Genomic DNA, 19633 nt, shown 5'->3' on the forward strand with positions numbered 1-19633 from the left:
TAATACCTAATAACTAACTATAATGATCAAATATCTATAACATGACTAGAAACTACCATTCACAAAACTTTAGCAATGGATTGGCATGTACCCACCTCATTGTCATGCTGCAGCAGTGCCTGGAAAAACAAGACACATGTTGTTGTGTGGCATAGAGTTGGTGACAGAGTGTGTAGCTGTCTGTGTGTTGTCTGAATGCGTAGTGTAGTGTGTGTGACGGGGTGCGTGGGGCTCTGCCACAGTAAATAAGAGTCATGGACAACCTGAGCAGGACACAATGCTCTCCCAGCAGACCACCACCACCTCCACCACTCCTGAAACATTAGCATTTCTCCACATTTCCTGGGGATGGGCTGCATTTCATGAATTGTAATGAAGGCAGGAGTTTTACTGGAGAGAGGACAGAGATGGCCTCGCAATTACTCTGGGACAGTCAATTTGCACTTTTCATACTGGCCACCATGCCTGTGATAAGAAAATGAGGGAAATGAATAAACCCCCGAGACCTGGGCAGCCTCAACAATTAATCCTGGCATTTAGAGAATAAAAAATAAAATCTGCCCGTGCGTGCAAAGTAAATAAATTAAGAATTCCGTTATTTTATAAATATATACATACTGTGTAGATTTATGCAGTCTGATGTGACTGAGGTTGAGGTATTTATCGGTGTCAGACGGAACCCTTTTCTTCATTCCATTTCAGCTCCCTTCAAACGGCAGTAACTCTGTATGCAGGCTAAAGAGGTTTGTGTGGAGATAAGGTTCCTATGGAATATTCGGAGTCATCTCTGGCCCCTGGTGCAGCTCCGGGGCCCCGGGGAGACGAAAGGGCAGTGGGAAAAGCAGCGTGGGCTGGGTGAGCTCATCAAAGAGCCTGGGGTCTGCCGTGTGTGTACGGTGCTCTGCCCTCGGGGGTGTTGGGGGGTAAGAGGGATACAGATAGTTGGGGGTTGGGAGAGGTAAGAGGGATATGAAATGTTGGAGGTCGTGCTAGTTAACTCACTGCGTGTGTGGATGGTGTTAGTGGGGTCAGAGGGGTACGGAGGGTTGGGGGTTGTGCTAGTTAACTCACTGCATGTGCGTAGGTACTGTAGGTGCTGAAGGGAAGGGCGATGGCTGGGTTAAAGATGCCAAACTGGCCCACCATCTGCTGCATGCGGCGGATGGTGCGCTCCTTGTCGGTGTCGGCAAACTTCACCACCAGGCTGGAGGACGCGCCCTGGGGGGGGAGAGAATCGGAGCCGTTCTGAGGAGAGAGGGACCGCACACTTAACCAACCAACCCTCCTCTGTCCGCAACGCCTCCACACAGCAGTTAGTGTATCAACATCATCATCAACATAACACGCCACATAGTCAGTCACTGTTGGCTATGACAGTTGAAGTCGGAAGTTTACATCCACCTTAGCCAAGTACATTTAAACTCAGTTTTTCACAAATTCTGACATTTAATCCGAGTAACAATTCCCTGTCTTAGGTCAGTTAGGATCACCACTTTATTTTAAGAATGTGAAATGTCAGAATAATAGTAGAGAGAGATTTATTTAAGCTTTTATTTCTTTCATCACATTCCCAGTGGGTCAGAAGTTCACATACACTCAATTAGTATTTGGTAGCACTGCCTTTAAATTGTTTAACTTGGGTCAAACGTTTCAGGTAGCCTTCCACAAGCTTTCCACAATAAGTTGGGTGAATTTTGGCCCATTCCTCCTGACAGAGCTGGTGTAACTGAGTCAGGTTTGTAGGCCTCCTTGCTTGCACACGCTTTTTCAGTTCTTCCCACAAATTGTCTATAGGATTGAGGTCAGAGCTTTGTGAAGGCCACTCCAATACCTTGACTTTGTTGTCCTTAAGCCATTTTGCCACAACTTTGGAAGTATGCTTGTGGTCAATGTTCATTTGGAAGACCCATTTGCGGCCAAGCTTTAACTTCCCGACTGATGTCTTGAGATGTTGCTTCAATATATCCACATAATTGTCCTTCCTCATGATGCCATTCACTTTGCACCAGTCCCTCACACCCCCACAACATGATGCTGCCACCCCCTTGCTTCACGGTTGGGATGGTGTTCTTCGGCTTGCAAGCCTCCCCCTTTTTCCTCCAAACATAATGATGGTCATTATGGCCAAACAGTTTTCTTTTTGTTTCATCAGACCAGAGGACATTTCTCCAAAAAGTACGATCTTTGTCCCTATGTGCAGTTGCAAACCACAGTCTGGCTTTTTTATGGCGGTTTTGGAGCAGCGGCTTCTTCCTTGTGAGCGGCCTTTCAGGTTATGTCGATATAGGACTCGTTTTACTGTGGATATAGATACTTTTGTACCTGTTTCCTCCAGCATCTTCACAAGGTCCTTTGCTATTGTTCTGGTATTGATTTGCACTTTTCGCACCAAAGTACGTTCATCTCTAGGAGACAGAATGTGTCTCCTTCCTGAGTGGTATGACGGCTGTGTGGTCCCATGGTGTTTATACTTGCGTACTATTGTTTGTACAGATGAACGTGGTACCTTCAGGCGTTTGGAAATTGCTCCCAAGAATGAACCAGACTTGTGGAGGTCTACAATTTCTTTTCTGAGGTCTTAGCTGATTTCTTTTGATTTTACCATGATGTCAAGCAAAGAGGCACTGAGTTTGAAGAGGCCTTGAAATGCATCCACAAGTACACCTCCAATTGACTTAAATGATGTCAATTAGCCTATCAGAAGCTTCTAAAGCCATGACATCATTTTCTGGAATTTTCCTAGCTGTTTAAAGGCACAGTCAACTTAGTGTATGTAAACTTCTGACCCACTGGAATTGTGATATAGTGAATTATTGTGTCATGCACAAAGTATATGCCCTAACCGACTTGCCAAAACTATAGTTTGTTCACAAGACATTTGTGGAGTGGTTGAAAAACGAGTTTTAATGACTCCAACCTAAGTGTATGTAAACTTCCGACTTCAACTGTACATACAGATGTGCTCAAATTTGTTGGTACCCTTACAGCTCATTGAAATAATACTTAATTCCTCCTGAAAAGTGCTGAAATTAAAAGCTATTTTTATCATGTATACTTGCATGCCTTTGGTACGTCATAGAATAAAGCAAAGAAGCTGTGAAAAGAGATTCATTATTGCTTATTCTACAAAGATATTCTAAAATGGCCTGGACACATTTGTTGGTACCCCTTAGAAAATATAATAAATAATTGGATTATAGTGATATTTCAAACTGATTTGTTTCTTTAATTAGTATCACACGTCTCCAATCTTGTGATCGGTCAATCAGCCTATTTAAATGGAGAAAAGTGGTCACTGTGCTGTTTGGTATCATTGTGGTCACCACACTGAACATGGACCAGAGTAAAGTAGTCACTGTGCTGTTTGGTATCATTGTGTGCACCACACTGAACACGGACGAGAGAAAGCAAAATGAGAGATTTGTCTGAGGAGATCAGAAAGACAATAATAGACAAGCATGGTAAAGGTAAAGGCTACAAGACCATCTCCAAGCAGCTTGATGTTCCTGTGACAACAGTTGCAAATATTATTAAGAAGTGTAAGGTCCATGGAACAGTAGCCAACCTCCCTGGGCGTGGCCGCAAGAGGAAAGTCAACCCCAGATTGAACAGAAGGAGAGTGCGAACGGTAGAAAAAAAATGAAGGATAACTACCAAAGAGATACAAGCTGAACTCCAAGGTGAAGGTACGTCAGTTTCTGATCGCACCATCCGTTGCTTTTTGAGCGAAAGTGGGCTCCATGGAAGAAGACCCAGGAGGACTCCACTTTTGAAAGAAAAACATAAAAAAAGCCAGACTGGAGCTTGTTAAAATTCATATTGACAAGCCACAATCCTTCTGAAAGAATGTCCTTTGGACAGATGAGTCAAAACTGGAGCTTTTTGGCAAGTCACATAAGCTCTATGTTCACAGACGCAAATATGTAACTTTCAAAGAGAAGAACACCATACCTACAGTGAAACATGGAGGAGGCTCGGTTATGTTTTGGGGCTGCTCTGCTGCGCCTGGCACAGGGTGCCTTGAATCTGTGCAGGGCACAATGAAATCTCAAGACTATCAAGGCATTCTGGAGCAAAACGTACTGCCCAGTGTCAGAAAGCTCTGTCTCAGTCGCAGGTCATGATAATGACCCAAAGCACACAGCTAAAAGCACCCAAGAATGGATAAGAACAAAACATTGGACTATTCTGGGGTACCAACAAATTTGAGCACGTCAGTATATGTTTAGATAATGTTTAGATAATGAACTCGAGTTAAATGATCAAGTCTGAAACAAGTCATGCATGATAATGTGATTGGATGGTTTAATTGTTCAGCATACACTGCTCATTTGACATTAGGCCTGTTGTTAACATCAATATTAGAAAGCTCCTCTCATCGAACATCAAGCTCACAGTTTTATAGCATTCCAGATACTACATGATTGGACATTTGTCTTATTGATGATATTGTGTCTGTGTGTTTGCGGTCTGCATACATAAGTAGGTATGTAGAGTCATATCAACCAGCTCTACTTCTATCTGTAATGTCCTCTTTTCAGATACAACCATAAACCTTCCATCTATTTATAATTCCATGTCATTTAGGCCTAACAAGTATATTGTGCATTAATACATAGTTCACTCTTTTTCCAAGAAAGTTCTTGGGGTTTAACCTTGGTCCAGCCATTCAAGAAAGGTTCCAAAACAAGCGACATATGATTATTTGAGATGAAGGGGCTAAGATTGGCATGGGCACCAGTAAGCACTTATTGACCTTGGTGAAGGCGCTCTTCTAAGTCTCTCTCTCTCACTCTCTCTCTCTCTCTCTCTCTCTCTTTCTCTCTCTCTCTCTCTCTCTCTCTCTCTCTCTCTCTCTCTCTCTCTCTCTCAAACCAGCAGGTGTCTGCCACACACCATTCATTAAGAATCTTCAAATGATTTAGCGCTACATTTGACCTTTCATTCGCTCAGCCTTGCCTCCCCCTCCCCCCCCAAAACTGCCCAATCGATCCATATAAAAGGCCGAAATATTACTCTGATCTGACAGTGTAGAAAGGTTGTGCGTCATTTGAGATAAGAGGCTCCCTGAAATTGATGTGAGATTGTCAATAATAGCAGCGAGTGGCGGTGGGGGTTGGGTAGGGCTCGGGAGCCAACTGGGAGGTGTTTGGGCTTGGGGGGGGGGGGGGGTCGGGAGGTTGTGTGGTGAGCCACAGTGGGGATACTGTTCCCTAGGCTCCCAACTACACATTGGGGAGGTGAGGAAGTTTTTCATTTTTCTCTCTCTCTCTCTCTCTCTCTCTCTCTCTCTCTCTCTCTCTCTCTCTCTCTCCCCATCTCTCTCTAAATTCAGCCGCTGAGGGGGTTGAAAATGTGTCAATCACATTTAATTTCCAGGCTTAACAATCTGGCTCGGGGCTTGGCTCTCTGCTTATGTAGGCGTGATTTGCAGGTTGCCAGAGATGCTAAAAGATAGTCAGTGGAGTGGAAGATTTTTTCTTCTTCTACCTCCTCTATGTTCCCTGTCTTTTCACTATCCCCTTATCCCATCTTCCCCTGACGGATGGCTGGCCATAAGTGCACGGCCTCACAAAGCTGCCTCTCCTCACCACCGGCACCACATTAGGCCCCTCCTCATTAAGTGCATTGTATGACTTAACAATGAAGTGCATGCACTCCTAGGTAGTAGGGCGAGGGTAAAACATCTGAAAGAGGGAACACACACTCATCCTCCCCCTCGTCTCCTCTCCAGATCCACAGTCCATAATCTGGAGTGAGAGTCCATACAAGGTTACACAGCCCAGTCATTCTGGTAGAAGGGCCTTGTGTTGTGTCTGCCCAGCTTTTACTATCTGTTCTTTTAACATTATTATGGTGTATACCTTTAGGCGAGTCTGGGAGAAGGGATGCGGGACTGCAATACAGGAATGTGCAGCAGTGGTAAACAGTGAATATTCTACCCCACAGCACTAAAAAAGCTATTAAAGGACTAGCTGGTTTGATAATGAGACTCGTGGTGCGTTTCCTCTCCTGCTCAGGCTCCCAGGTTCTTGGGCAGGGTTGGAATTTATAATCTGAAGGTATTAAGTTGTCTGCGAGCAACGAAGAGAGGGGACGCTGCAGCCCGAGCTCCTTCCTGTTCTGTCAAGCAGTCTGGAGTGTGCTTGCATATGGAAGTGTGGTTAATTGTGGTTTGAGCGTGTGAGTGCAATGCCAATGCAGCTCCTAGTCGGTCTCCTGTTCTGTTCTCTCCTATTCTATCCAGATTGAGGTCTGTGTCTCTGCCCAGCTATTGGCTCTCCCAGATTGGTTGTATTGATCAGGGTGGATTCTGTCTGAACCCAGAGCTCCGGCAGTGCCTCGGCACCTTCAAATTGCTGCATGAACTCCAGGATCTTCAGAGTCCCTGGAAGACTTACAGTGGATTTACTAGCAGCCATCGTGCCACTGCACCACACTCTCAGCCTCTAATATGAAAGGTGGAAAGGTTAAACATATCTGGATGACTCCCTAATAACCCCCTCTCTCTCCTCTCTGCGGAAATGACAGCCGCTCCAGGCACGAGCTCTTTATTTCTGTTTTCGTCATCATACAAGCCATTCACTTTATGTGCCAACATCACATTGTATTTTTCACATGCTTCATAAACAACAGGTGCCGACTAACAGTGAAATGCTTATTCACGGGCCCTTCCCAGCAGTGCAGAGTGAAAAATAGAACAATTATAGAAAAAAAATAACACAAGGAATAAATACACAACAGGGAGTACCAGTACTGAGTCAATGTGCAGGGGTAAAAGTGACTAGGCAACAGGACAGATAGTAAACAGTAGCAGCAGTGTACGTGATGAGTCAAAAAAGTTAGTGCAAAAAGGGTCAATGCAGATAGTCCGGGTAGGGGGGCTTGGGGGTAGAGGCTGTTCAGTGTCTTGTTGGTTCCAGACTTGGTGCATCGACTACCGCTTGCCTTGCGGTAGCAGAGAGAACAGTCTATGATTTGCGTGGCTGTTGACACCATTCTTTTCCATGTCCATTCCTATGTTTGTTCCCATGCCTACCCAATTTACTGTATTGCACATTTTCAAGATATCCCGGTGTAGAATCTCTCTCTCCACAGTACAAAGCAGAGAGGTGGATGAACTATGAAGTAAAAGTCTCATTCAATTTTAAGCTGCCAAGTGTCAGGCAGAATCCCCACTGACTCAGAGCCTCTAGAGTGGATTCAGGAGAGGGAGTAAAACTGTGGGAATAAAATGGGCAGCTGTTCTTACACAGGAATATAGGGAAAAGGGACTGTGATTCAAAGAGAAGAGAAGTCTGCTCCCTTTGCAGTCAGGGCCGGCTTGGTTCCTTTCCAAACCCGTGTGAATGGTCCAGATAAAGCTGCAAACGACGCTGTATATTTGATATTGCCTTAACTCTACACATCTGTCTCAGCGCATTACCTCGCAATAAGGTAATAAGGTTGAATTATCCTGCGCCTGCCGTCATCTTACATAAGCCGCTGCGACTCAGAAAACCTGTAATAGAACAAAGTGTCACATGGCGAGTGCCTTAGCGGTGTCCCTGTCTCGTTGGTTTAGTCAAACGGGGGCTTAGTCACTAGAACAAAGGTTCCTAGTTCCTACTCCACTCGCTCCAACAGGAATACACAGCTGTGTGGCTATTTCCAGATAATTGTTTAGTGAGCTCAGTGTTAAACTTTCTATTGTGTAGTTTCATGTCTCCATTATCATTATGATACACTGATTCCCATTCATCTGCACTAAATAACCACCGTGAATGACTTAACACACACTGTATATTTAGTGCTTGGTTAGTAAAATAACAAATTAGTGTAATCCATTAGGCTCTGATTAGAATGTAAATTGCTTGGGAAGTGACACTAGGGAAAAATGACATCTTATAAACAATAGAACAATATGAAGAAACTATCAAGTTAAACATAATTACGGCACATTGTTTAATGACGAGAAACATGGATATATCATCCATGTGAAGTAGCCTCCTAACATTAAACTATGCATGAGACATTTCATTTTATTACTGAGACACTGGCTGTCGTTCTATAGAAATGATATTTATAGTGTGTGTAAAGCGAGATCACACTTCGATATGGGCTTTGACTCTCTCCTCTTAGCCTATCTCCCTGTCAGACACGGTGCCTTCAGAAAGTATTCACACCCCTGGACTTTTTCCACATCCTGTTATGTTACAGCCTGATTTTAAAATGGATTACGTTGAGATGTTGTGTCGCTGACCTACACACAATGCCCCCTAAATGTCAAAGTGGAATTATGTTTTTGGAAATGTTTACAAATTCATTAAAAATGAAAAGCTGAAATGTCTTGAATAAATAAGTACTCAAGCCTTTTGTTATGGCAAGCCTAAATAGGTTCGGGAGTAAAAATGTGCTTAACAAGTCACATAATGCGTAGCATGGACTCACTCTGGGTGCAATAATGGTGTAGAACATGGTTTTTAGTTGACTACCACATCTCTGTACCTCACACATACAGTACCATTGAATTATCTGCAAGGTCCCTAAGTTGAGCAGTGAATTTCAAACACAGATTCAACCACAAAGGCCAGGGAGGTTTTCCTATGGTTTGCAAACAAGGGCACCTATTGGTAGATGGGTAAAAAAAGAAGCAGACATTGAATATCCATTTGAGCATGGTGAAGTTATTAATATTACACTTTAGTTGGTGTATCAATAAACCTAGTCACTACAATAATATATGGGGGAAAAAATGTGGCAAAGAAATGTCCTTTTTTATCCTGAATACAAAGCGTTAAGTTTGTGGCAAATCCAACACAACACACCACTGAGTACCACTCTTCATATTTTAAAGAATGGTAGTGGCTGTATCATGTTATGGGTATGTTTGTCATCGTCAAGGACTAGGGAGCTTTTTAGGATAAAAATAAACTAAATAGAGCTAAGCACAGGCAAAATCCTAGAGGAAAACCTGGATCAGTCTGCTTTCCAACAGACAATAACCTAAAACACAAGGCCAAATATACACTGAAGTTGGTTACCAAGACGACATTGTATGTTCCTGAGTGGCCTAGTTGCAGTTATGATTTAAATCGGCATGAGAATGTATGGCAAGACTTAAAAATGGCTCTCTAGCAATGATCAGCAACCAACTTGGCTTCACGAATTTTGGGCAAATATTGTACAATACAGGTGTGCAAAGCTCTTAGAGACTTACCTAGAAAGACACAGCTGAAACTGCTTCCAAATGTGATTCTAACATGTGTTGACATTACAGAGTATTTTGTGTAGATTGTTGACAATAAATGAAAATTAAATCTATTAAATCTAATCCCACTTTGTAACACAACAAAGTCAAGGGGTATGAATCCTTTCTGAAGGCACTGTAGCTACAATGTTTCCATCACAGTCTAAAGTGGAACCAATCCCTTCCTAAGCTCAGGTGGAGATGAACCTGGCTCTCCGACACTCTCCGGCACTCTTGACCCTCCTATTCTGTTCCGGGACTTCCCTTAGACACAGCCTTCCTGAATCCCAGCAATTTGCTTTACAGCTCCAGCGTTTACATTTTTAATTGTGTTGCGTCCTCAGCCATGTGAGGTCTACCGAGGCCCAGGCAGGAGGCGTGCGTGCTTGGAATGGAATGGAGAGCCTGTCAGGGTCTCACATCTGACCTGTCATCACCTCCCACCACCCTGCGCCACTTGTATTTATTTGGACAGTGAAGATTAAACTTATTTGGTTCTATACTCCAGTATTTTGAATTTGAGATCAAATGTTTCATATGAGGTGATAGTACAGAATTTCACCTTTTATTTGAGGACATTTTATACATATCTGTTTTACCGTTTAGAAATGAAAGCACTTCATGTATCTTGTCCGTCATTTGAAGGTGTTATAAGTATTTGTTCAAATTCACTTATATAGTGTATTACATTTAGTCAAAAGTTTAGTATTTGGTCCCATATTCCTAGCACGCAATGACTAGATCAAGCTTGTGACTCTATAAACTTGATGGATGTATTTGTTTGTGATTTATTTAATTTATTTAACCAGGCTAGTCAGTTAATTTACAATGATGGCCTACCCTGGCCAAAACCCAACAATGCTGGGCCAATTATGCACCACCCTATTGGACTCCCAATCACAGCCGGTTCTGATACCGGAATTGAACCAGAGTCTGTAGTGACGCCTCTAGCACTGAGATGCAGTGCCTTAGACCGCTGTGCCACAGCGAATGGTAAATAATGTATAATATTATTTTGGAGTCACTTCTCATGAGTGAGAAAGTTACAGAGGCATAAATATCATACCCCCAAAACATGCTAACATCCCGTTATTCGTAATGGTAGGAGATGTGTTTTTGCTTTCATGTGCAGACTTCAAATTAAATGACTTGTCAATCATTTAAGAAGAACTGTTTGGTATTTGAGTTATTTGACGTGCCATCCACTTAATTATTTGAACTTTTACAGTTCAGATAATCTAAAGTAACATGGTTTGGTTTAGCTAATGAGGAGCAATGCTACATTTTTAGGCCAATCGTATGAACTCTGGGTTTGTTGTGGCAAGGCAGTTTTATGGGCACTTAAACTGGTGTTGCTGCTCGAGATGTGAAGGCAAGAGAGAAGGATGCTATTTGTTGAGTTTAAACGTTTACATCTGAAGAAATTATGAATTGCATTTAGCAAAGAGACTGTTGATTCATTTGATTTACCTGTAACAATTCTAGAGAAAGTCTAGTTAAATATCTATATCAAATTGACCTGAATTCACCTGCTGTGGAGAGTGTAGCCATCGTTGCTTCAATGGGAGCTAGCCTAGATTTCGTTGGATTGGGAGCTGCTTTCTTCCAAGACGAGTTGGGACTTCTTCCAATGACACAGGACATCGTTTCAATCGCATGCAGGGCATTTTCCGCCATGGATTACAAATAGGCATCGGCCCTGGAATGATTGTTTCAGGAGTTTGCTTCAGGCAAGTAAACATTGGGTTTCCATTCATTTGACTGGATCATTCATCATACCTTCAGCACCAATTTAGCTTGCTAAAATGAACAGTGTTCAATGATTGAGTTGTATAAGAGTGCACTCGTAATGATAAAGTTATATAGTGGGTCAAAGATCAACCCCCCAAGACATGCTAACTCCCCTGTTATTGGTAATGGTGAGAGGTTAGCATGTTTTGGGGGTATGATCTTTGACCCTCTGTATCTTTCTCTCTCGTCATTATTCACGATTAATTCAGGATTATCTGCAATTATGGTAGCATCCAGATTAATGTAGAAGTGTTTACAAGCATATTCCTATCTTATTTACAATAAATGTAACTCCAAAATTACACAATACATTATCTACCATTCATTTCTGTTGGTCACAAAACGACCTGAAACAAAACCAATAAGAACTGCAAATGCATCCGACAAGTTTGTAGTCACAAGCTTGATGTGGACATTGTGTGCTAGGAATATGGGACCAAATATTACATTTTTGAATTTGTGCAGATAGCCTAGTGGTTAGAGCGTTAGGCCAGTTAATGAAAGGTTGGTGGATAAAATCCCTGAGCTGACAATGTAAAAATATGTTGTTCTGCCCCTGAACAAGGCAGTTAACCCCCTGTTCCCCGGTAGGCTGTCATTGTAAATAAGATTTAGTTCTTAACTGCCTTGCCTAGTTAAATAAAGTTGTTTTAAAATCCTTAGGGATGTCAATTTTGACCCCCTACCTTTTTTGTTTAACAAGTAATACTTTTTTTCTCAATCTCTTTCTCTAAGCAATTGTATTAGTATAAAATAGTATTTGAATTATTTAATATGTGTAGTCATTATTGCTCATCTTTATCAAGTGTGGCAATAATTTCGGAACACACTGTATGTTTTAGTAATATCCCTAGCCTCTCGTTTTTCCCCTAGCGAGTCAATATCTTAGAAGTTAAAATACTGAGATGTCCTTTTCACCATTATTTTAAAGCTGACTTATCTGAATCTTTTGGTGAGAGGGTTACACTTATGACACCCTCAAATGGGGGGACTAGATGCATAAAGTGCATTCATTTCTAAACGGTAAAACCGATATGTACGAAAATACCCTCAAATAAAAGGTGATATTCTGTACTGTTGCCTCATATATATATATTTTTTTCAACGCCGATACTGATTATTGGAGGACCAAAAAAAGCAGATACCGATTAATCGGCCAATTTTTTATATACAGTGGGGCAAAAAAGTATTTAATCAGCCACCAATTGTGCAAGTTCTCCCACTTAAAAAGATGAGAGAGGCCTGTAATTTTCATCATAGGTACACTTCAACTATGACAAAAAAAATAAGAAAAAAAATCCAGAAAATCACATTGTATGATTTTTAATGAATTTATTTGCAAATTATGGTGGAAAATAAGTATTTGGTCAATAACAAAAGTTTATCTCAATACTTTGTTATATACCCTTTGTTGGCAATGACAGAGGTCAAACGTTTTCTGTAAGTCTTCACAAGGTTTTCACACACTGTTGCTGGTATTTTGGCCCATTCCTCCATGCAGATCTCCTCTAGAGCAGTGATGTTTTGGAGCTGTTGCTGGGAAACACGGACTTTCAACTCCCTCCAAAGATTTTCTATGGGGTTGAGATCTGGAGACTGGCTAGGCCACTCCAGGGCCTTGAAATGCTTCTTACGAAGCCACTCCTTCGTTGCCTGGGCGGTGTGTTTGGGATCATTGTCATGCTGAAAGACCCAGCCACGTTTCATCTTCAATGCCCTTGCTGATGGAAGGAGGTTTTCACTCAAAATTTCACGATACATGGCCCCATTCATTCTTTCCTTTACACGGATCAGTCGTCCTGGTCCCTTTGCAGAAAAACAGCCCCAAAGCATGATGTTTCCACCCCCATGCTTCACAGTAGGTATGGTGTTCTTTGGATGCAACTCAGCATTCTTTGTCCTCCAAACACGACCAGTTGAGTTTTTACCAAAAAGTTATATTTTGGTTTCATCTGACCATATGACATTCTCCCAATCTTCTTCTGGATCATCCAAATGCTCTATAGCAAACTTCAGACGGGCCTGGACATGTACTGGCTTAAGCAGGGGGACACGTCTCGCACTGCAGGATTTGAGTCCCTGGCGGCGTAGTGTGTTACTGGTAGGCTTTGTTACTTTGGTCCCAGCTCTCTGCAGGTCATTCTCTAGGTCCCCCCATGTGGTTCTGGGATTTTTGCTCACCGTTCTTGTGATCATTTTGACCCCACAGGTGAGATCTTGCGTGGAGCCCCAGATCGAGGGAGATTATCAGTGGTCTTGTATGTCTTCCATTTCCTAATAATTGCTCCCACAGTTGATTTCTTCAAACCAAGCTGCTTACCTATTGCAGATTCAGTCTTCCCAGCCTGGTGCAGGTCTACAATTTTGTTTCTGGTGTCCTTTGACAGCTCTTTGGTCTTGGCCATAGTGGAGTTTGGAGTGTGACTGTTTGAGGTTGTGGCAGGTGTCTTTTATACTGATAACAAGTTCAAACAGGTGCCATTAATACAGGTAACGAGTGGAGGACAGAGGAGCCTCTTAAAGAAGAAGTTACAGGTCTGTAGGAGCCAGAAATCTTGCTTGTTTGTAGGTGACCAAATACTTATTTTCCACCATAATTTGCAAATAAATTCGTAAAAAATCCTACAATGTGATTTTCTGGATTTTTTTTTCTCCTTTTGTCTGTCATAGTTGAAGTGTACCTATGATGAAAATTACAGGCCTCTCTCATCTTTTTAAGTGGGAGAACTCGCACAATTGGTGGCTGAGTAAATACTTTTTTGCCCCACTGTATATATATATATATTTGTAGTAATGACAATTACAACAATACTGAATGAACAATGAACACTTTTATTTTAACTTAATATAATACATAAATAAAATCTATTTAGTCTCAAATAAATAATGAAACATGTTCAATTTGGTTTAAATAATGCAAAAACACAGTGTTGGAGAAGAAAGTAAAAGTGCCATGTAAAAAAGCTAACATTTAAATTCCTTGCTCAGAACATGAGAACATATGAAAGCTGGTGGTTCAATATTCCCAGTTATTCAATATTCCCAGTTAAGAAGTTTTAGGTTGTAGTTATTATAGGAAATATGACGCGTCGATTATTTCTCTCTCTATCATTTGTATTTCATATACCTTTGACTATTGGATGTTCTTATAGGCACTTTAGTATAGCCAGCCTAATCTAAGGAGTTGATAGGCTTGAAGTCATAAACAGCGCTGTGCTTCAAGCATTGCAAAGAGCTGCTGGCAAACGCTGAAAAGTGCTGTTTGAATGACTGCTTACGAGCCTGCTGCTGCCTACCACCGCTCAATCAGACTGCTCTATCAAATATCAAATCATAGACTTAATTATAACATAATAAACACAGAAGGACGAACCTTTGGTCATTAATATGGTCAAATCCGGAAACTATCATTTTGAAAACGAAACATTTATTATTTCAGTGAAATACGGAACCGCTCTGTATTTTATTGAACGGGTGGCAACCCCAAGTCTAAATATTGCTGTTATATTGAAGGTTGTGCATGGTTATGTCATAATTATGTAAAATTCAGGTAAATTAATTAGGTCTATGTTAGGGAAAAATTGTCTTCACACAGTCCGCAATGACCCAGGCGGCCCAAACTGTTGCATATGACTCTGCTGGCACAGAACGCAAGAGTAGTGACACAATTTCCCATGTTAATATTGCCTGCTAACATGAATTTATTTTAACTAAATATGCAGGTTTAATAAAGGCATTGATGTTTATGGTTAGGTACATTTGTGCAACGATTGTGCTTTTTTCGCGAATGCGCTTTTGTTAAATCATCACCCGGTTAGTGAAGTTGAAGTAGGCTGTGATTCGACGATAAATAAATAGGCACCGCATTGATTATATGCAACGCAGGACAAACTAGTTAACCTAGTATTATCATCAACCATGTGTAGTTAACTAGTGATTATGTGAAGATTGATTGTTTTTTACAAGATAAGTTTAATGCTAGCTAGCAACTTACCTTGACTCCTTGCAGCCACAAGGTCATTTTGACGCTGCACTCGCGTAACAGGTGGTCATCCTGCCACGCAGTTTCCTTGTGGATTGCAATGTAATCAGCCATAATCGGCATCCAAAAAGGCCGATTACCGATTGTTATGAAAACTTGGCCCTAATCCGATTAATTGGTCGACCTCTAACATACAGTGCCTTGCGAAAGTATTCGGCCCCCTTGAACTTTGCGACCTTTTGCCACATTTCAGGCTTCAAACATAAAGATATAAAACTGTATTTTTTTTGAAGAATCAACAACAAGTGGGACACAATCATGAAGTGGAACGACATTTATTGGATATTTAAAACTTTTTTAACAAATCAAAAACTGAAAAACTGGGCGTGCAAAATTATTCAGCCCCTTTACTTTCAGTGCAGCAAACTCTCTCCAGAAGTTCAGTGAGGATCTCTGAATGATCCAATGTTGACCTAAATGACTAATGATGATAAATACAATCCACCTGTGTGTAATCAAGTCTCCGTATAAATGCACCTGCACTGTGATAGTCTCAGAGGTCCGTTAAAAGCGCAGAGAGCATCATGAAGAACAAGGAACACACCAGGCAGGTCCGAGATACTGTTGTGAAGAAGTTTAAAGCCGGATTTGGATACAAAAAGATTTCCCAAGCTTTAAACATCCCAAGGAGCACTGTGCAAGCGATAATATTGAAATGGAAGGAGTATCAGACCACTGCAAATCTACCAAGACCTGGCCATCCCTCTAAACTTTCAGCTCATACAAGGAGAAGACTGATCAGAGATGCAGCCAAGAGGCCCATGATCACTCTGGATGAACTGCAGAGATCTACAGCTGAGGTGGGAGACTCTGTCCATAGGACAACAATCAGTCGTATATTGCACAAATCTGGCCTTTATGGAAGAGTGGCAAGAAGAAAGCCATTTCTTAAAGATATCCATAAAAAGTGTTGTTTAAAGTTTGCCACAAGCCACCTGGGAGACACACCAAACATGTGGAAGAAGGTGCTCTGGTCAGATGAAACCAAAATTTAACTTTTTGGCAACAATGCAAAACGTTATGTTTGGCGTAAAAACAACACAGCTGAACACACCATCCCCACTGTCAAACATGGTGGTGGCAGCATCATGGTTTGGGCCTGCTTTTCTTCAGCAGGGACAGGGAAGATGGTTAAAATTGATGGGAAGATGGATGGAGCCAAATACAGGACCATTCTGGAAGAAAACCTGATGGAGTCTGCAAAAGACCTGAGACTGGGACGGAGGTTTGTCTTCCAACAAGACAATGATCCAAAACATAAAGCAAAATCTACAATGGAATGGTTCAAAAATAAACATATCCAGGTGTTAGAATGGCCAAGTCAAAGTCCAGACCTGAATCCAATCGAGAATCTGTGGAAAGAACTGAAAACTGCTGTTCACAAATGCTCTCCATCCAACCTCACTGAGCTCGAGCTGTTTTGCAAGGAGGAATGGGAAAACATTTCAGTCTCTCGATGTGCAAAACTGATAGAGACATACCCCAAGCGACTTACAGCTGTAATCGCAGCAAAAGGTGGCGCTACAAAGTATTAACTTAAGGGGGCTGAATAATTTTGCACGCCCAATTTTTCAGTTTTTGATTTGTTAAAAAAGTTTGAAATATCCAATAAATGTCGTTCTACTTCATGATTGTGTCCCACTTGTTGTTGATTCTTCACAAAAAAATACAGTTTAATATCTTTATGTTTGAAGCCTGAAATGTGGCAAAAGGTCGCAAAGTTCAAGGGGGCCGAATACTTTCGCAAGGCACTGTATATAACATTTGATCTCAAATCCAAAACGTTAAACTATAGAGCCAAATATAAGTTTTAGCTTCACTAGTTGGATTCCATCCAATTTGCGACAGATTTTCATGCGAATATAAAAAATTAATTAAAAAAATCCCATCAAACGGATGTATTACTGATAACAGGCTGTGCACGATGATGTAGTGCACATAAAAATAACTTTTGCTGTTAAAATCCCATGTATCGAACGAAAAATACAAGTTAAATGGGTTCCATTTTCAACTCTTCTGATGGTTTTATCACACAAACATTTGCGTTATATAGCAAAATGTGCCCACTCTGGTCTTGGCACGTGCTCTCTAGCCAACAGCTCTCAGATACAGTGTGGGTAGGCTACCTACATGATGACATTATTATGGACAGAATAGCCAGATTACTTTTATTTGTTAAACGGCAGCCAAGCGTCAATCACCATGTCACCAGAATAGGACTCTCTGTTTATTGGAAAGGAGCATCAAGCTCATCACCGTGTACTTTCACCACCCTGTGATGTTCATCATCATTTATTTCATCTGTAGCCTAATAAACTGCATGGTTTCCCGAGTCCTAGTGGGAGGTCCACCTAACATATCATTGCGTGACTCCAAGTTTACTTCGATATGATGGTTATTATATCAATATTTGCACATAAAGACATTTCCACTGCCATTTCTCGCATAATTAATTTTCCAGATACAAAAAGATCCCACCATGTCTAACGAACAAATTGTCTGTCTGCATTTATACAATTGTAATGGGATTTCCTGTTTCCATCAGCCCATGAGTCAGGTAATTCATCCACATTAAATAGTTGGAAGGAAACCATTCTGTCTCGCATTCATATGCTCAAACAGAAACAACACATACACACGCTCATTATCATGCACAAACACATACAGAAGAGACCACATGCAATCACACAATCTTAACCTCAAATCCACGCACATTTTATCACTCAGATCCCTCCCACACACATACAGTATACATAGACACACATTCACAACACCCCAACATCCTCCGAGCTGGAAAATAAGATCAGTCAGTGAGCCTTTGACCCTTGCTCATGGCTGTATGAGCATGTGATTGAGAGGAGAGTGTGTGTGTGTGTGTGTGTGTGTGTGTGCGCGTGTGTGTGTGTGAGAGAGACTTGGGGGATCTGATGTTGATCTATTAAGAAGCTGTTAGTTATAGTGTTTATATTCAGTGCACTCCAAAACCTCAGCTAGGCTCTCGGCTGTAAATGATCCATAACCATCTCTTTTCCTAGACTGATCACTTGGAATAGCTTGTAAATGCTGCACACTCATTTGTTTTAACAGTTACTCGTAGACCCTACATGTGGAGAATTTTCTAAAAGAACGAATAGGGTCATTCATGACATGGAACAGTAGACGATTAGGGCCTGGAAGAAACTGTATAGATGCACTGTTAGTCCTTTAGCAGTGCTGTTCCATTTTCAGTGCGGTGCTGTAGATGCAGATCATGGGTAATTCAGGCCTGTCCTCTGAGTATCCCAGGCCCAGCTCAAGGCCTAATGGTGCTCTGTCTTTCTGTCTGTCAGTCTAATCCTGGCGAGACGGAGCGTCCGGGGCCGACCCACGCCCATCCAAACCCCCGACACAGGAGATGAGATGCTGATAAGATTTCTATAATCAATTTAGCCGACCAGGAGGGGATCAATCCTGTCCATTTGCCTCCTCACTCGCTTTTCCATCTCTCCTTCATTTCTGTCTCTTCCCTTCCGCTCTTCTTCCCATCTCCCAACCGCCTCTCCCCCTCCTTATACACAAATGAATAATTCAGCAGCCGATGTGGTGAAAGGTGAAGTAAACAAGTCTATTGCCTAATATCCCGGGAGGCTGGGAAAGAGAGAAGAGTGAGGGGAGAGTGGGGGAAACGCTGTGGCTGTCCAATACCACAGGCTGGACCTTGTATGCTCTCTGCTCTATCTCCAGCCTATCCTTGTGTCCCAGAGTCATTTGCACTTATATTGACCTCAAGGTTGCACCAAAACTAATGACACAGTCAGCTAGTCCGACGCTCTCTTCATCCACGCGCTGTGCAACCATAAATAATAACATAAAATGGTGTAACGCCACAGTGGTGAGAGAGTTCAGGGTCCTGCTCCACACCTGAAGTTTCTCCAACAAAGAGAGAGTTAAGGCAGAGGGTATTTCAAACCACTGAATAATGTGTAGTGTGCAGAATAACTTTATAATGCAGGTTTAGTGTGCACAAAAAGGGTTTAGAGGGGCCTCCCTAAACATGAGCCACATACAAATAGGCACACCTAGCAGTAATACAGTAGTGACTGCTAAGATTACGGTGTTTGTTCAAGGGTCAAATGCAAAAATTGCTAAATGTTTTGAACAATTGTTCAACCCATTATCATTCAATGAGAAGAAAATCATTGTTGAAAAGTAGGCAGGGCAAACCCATTTTGGTGATTTCTGGTGTATCCACAATAAATAAATCACTGCACGTTTTGACTCATTCAGCAGTTTTTACCATATTAAGTACAGTATCATTGGAAATGATTGTTGAAAGTTACATTTACATTCCTAAAACCTAAAAAATAAATAATGCTGTTGCTGCTTCCTGTTGACAAGACATATTGATAAATAGCCCAATATCAAAACAAAGTTTTAAAGTGTCCAAATCAATAACCAATATGCAGAAACAGTTTGTGATATATTGAAAACCTACAAATAAAATGTACTATCTACACATACATGTGCAACAATGGATATCGTGCTACTTTAAACGAGCACCTTGTAAATGGCACATACACAAAAAAAACTGT

The 19633-nt window shown here is 41.5% G+C and overlaps 1 protein-coding gene across 4 annotated transcripts in view; it reads right to left on the reverse strand.

The window, feature by feature from the left end:
* Positions 1-19633, reverse strand: part of LOC139409159 (CUGBP Elav-like family member 5) — a 251431-nt gene that overhangs the window by 20331 nt on the left and 211467 nt on the right. Inside the window, exons 6-7 of one of the 4 annotated variants that reach the window (XM_071153935.1) lie at positions 1072-1218; positions 96-119 (exon numbers count right to left, since the gene is read on the reverse strand). In XM_071153935.1, the coding sequence (XP_071010036.1) occupies positions 96-119; positions 1072-1218 (171 nt within the window). Of the gene's footprint in view, positions 1-95; positions 120-1071; positions 1246-19633 lie in introns of all 4 variants that reach the window. The other 3 variants (XM_071153933.1, XM_071153936.1, XM_071153934.1) reach the window with 3 other exon arrangements.

This window comes from Oncorhynchus clarkii, chromosome 5, assembly GCF_045791955.1.
Source record: "Oncorhynchus clarkii lewisi isolate Uvic-CL-2024 chromosome 5, UVic_Ocla_1.0, whole genome shotgun sequence".
NCBI lineage: Eukaryota > Metazoa > Chordata > Actinopteri > Salmoniformes > Salmonidae > Oncorhynchus > Oncorhynchus clarkii.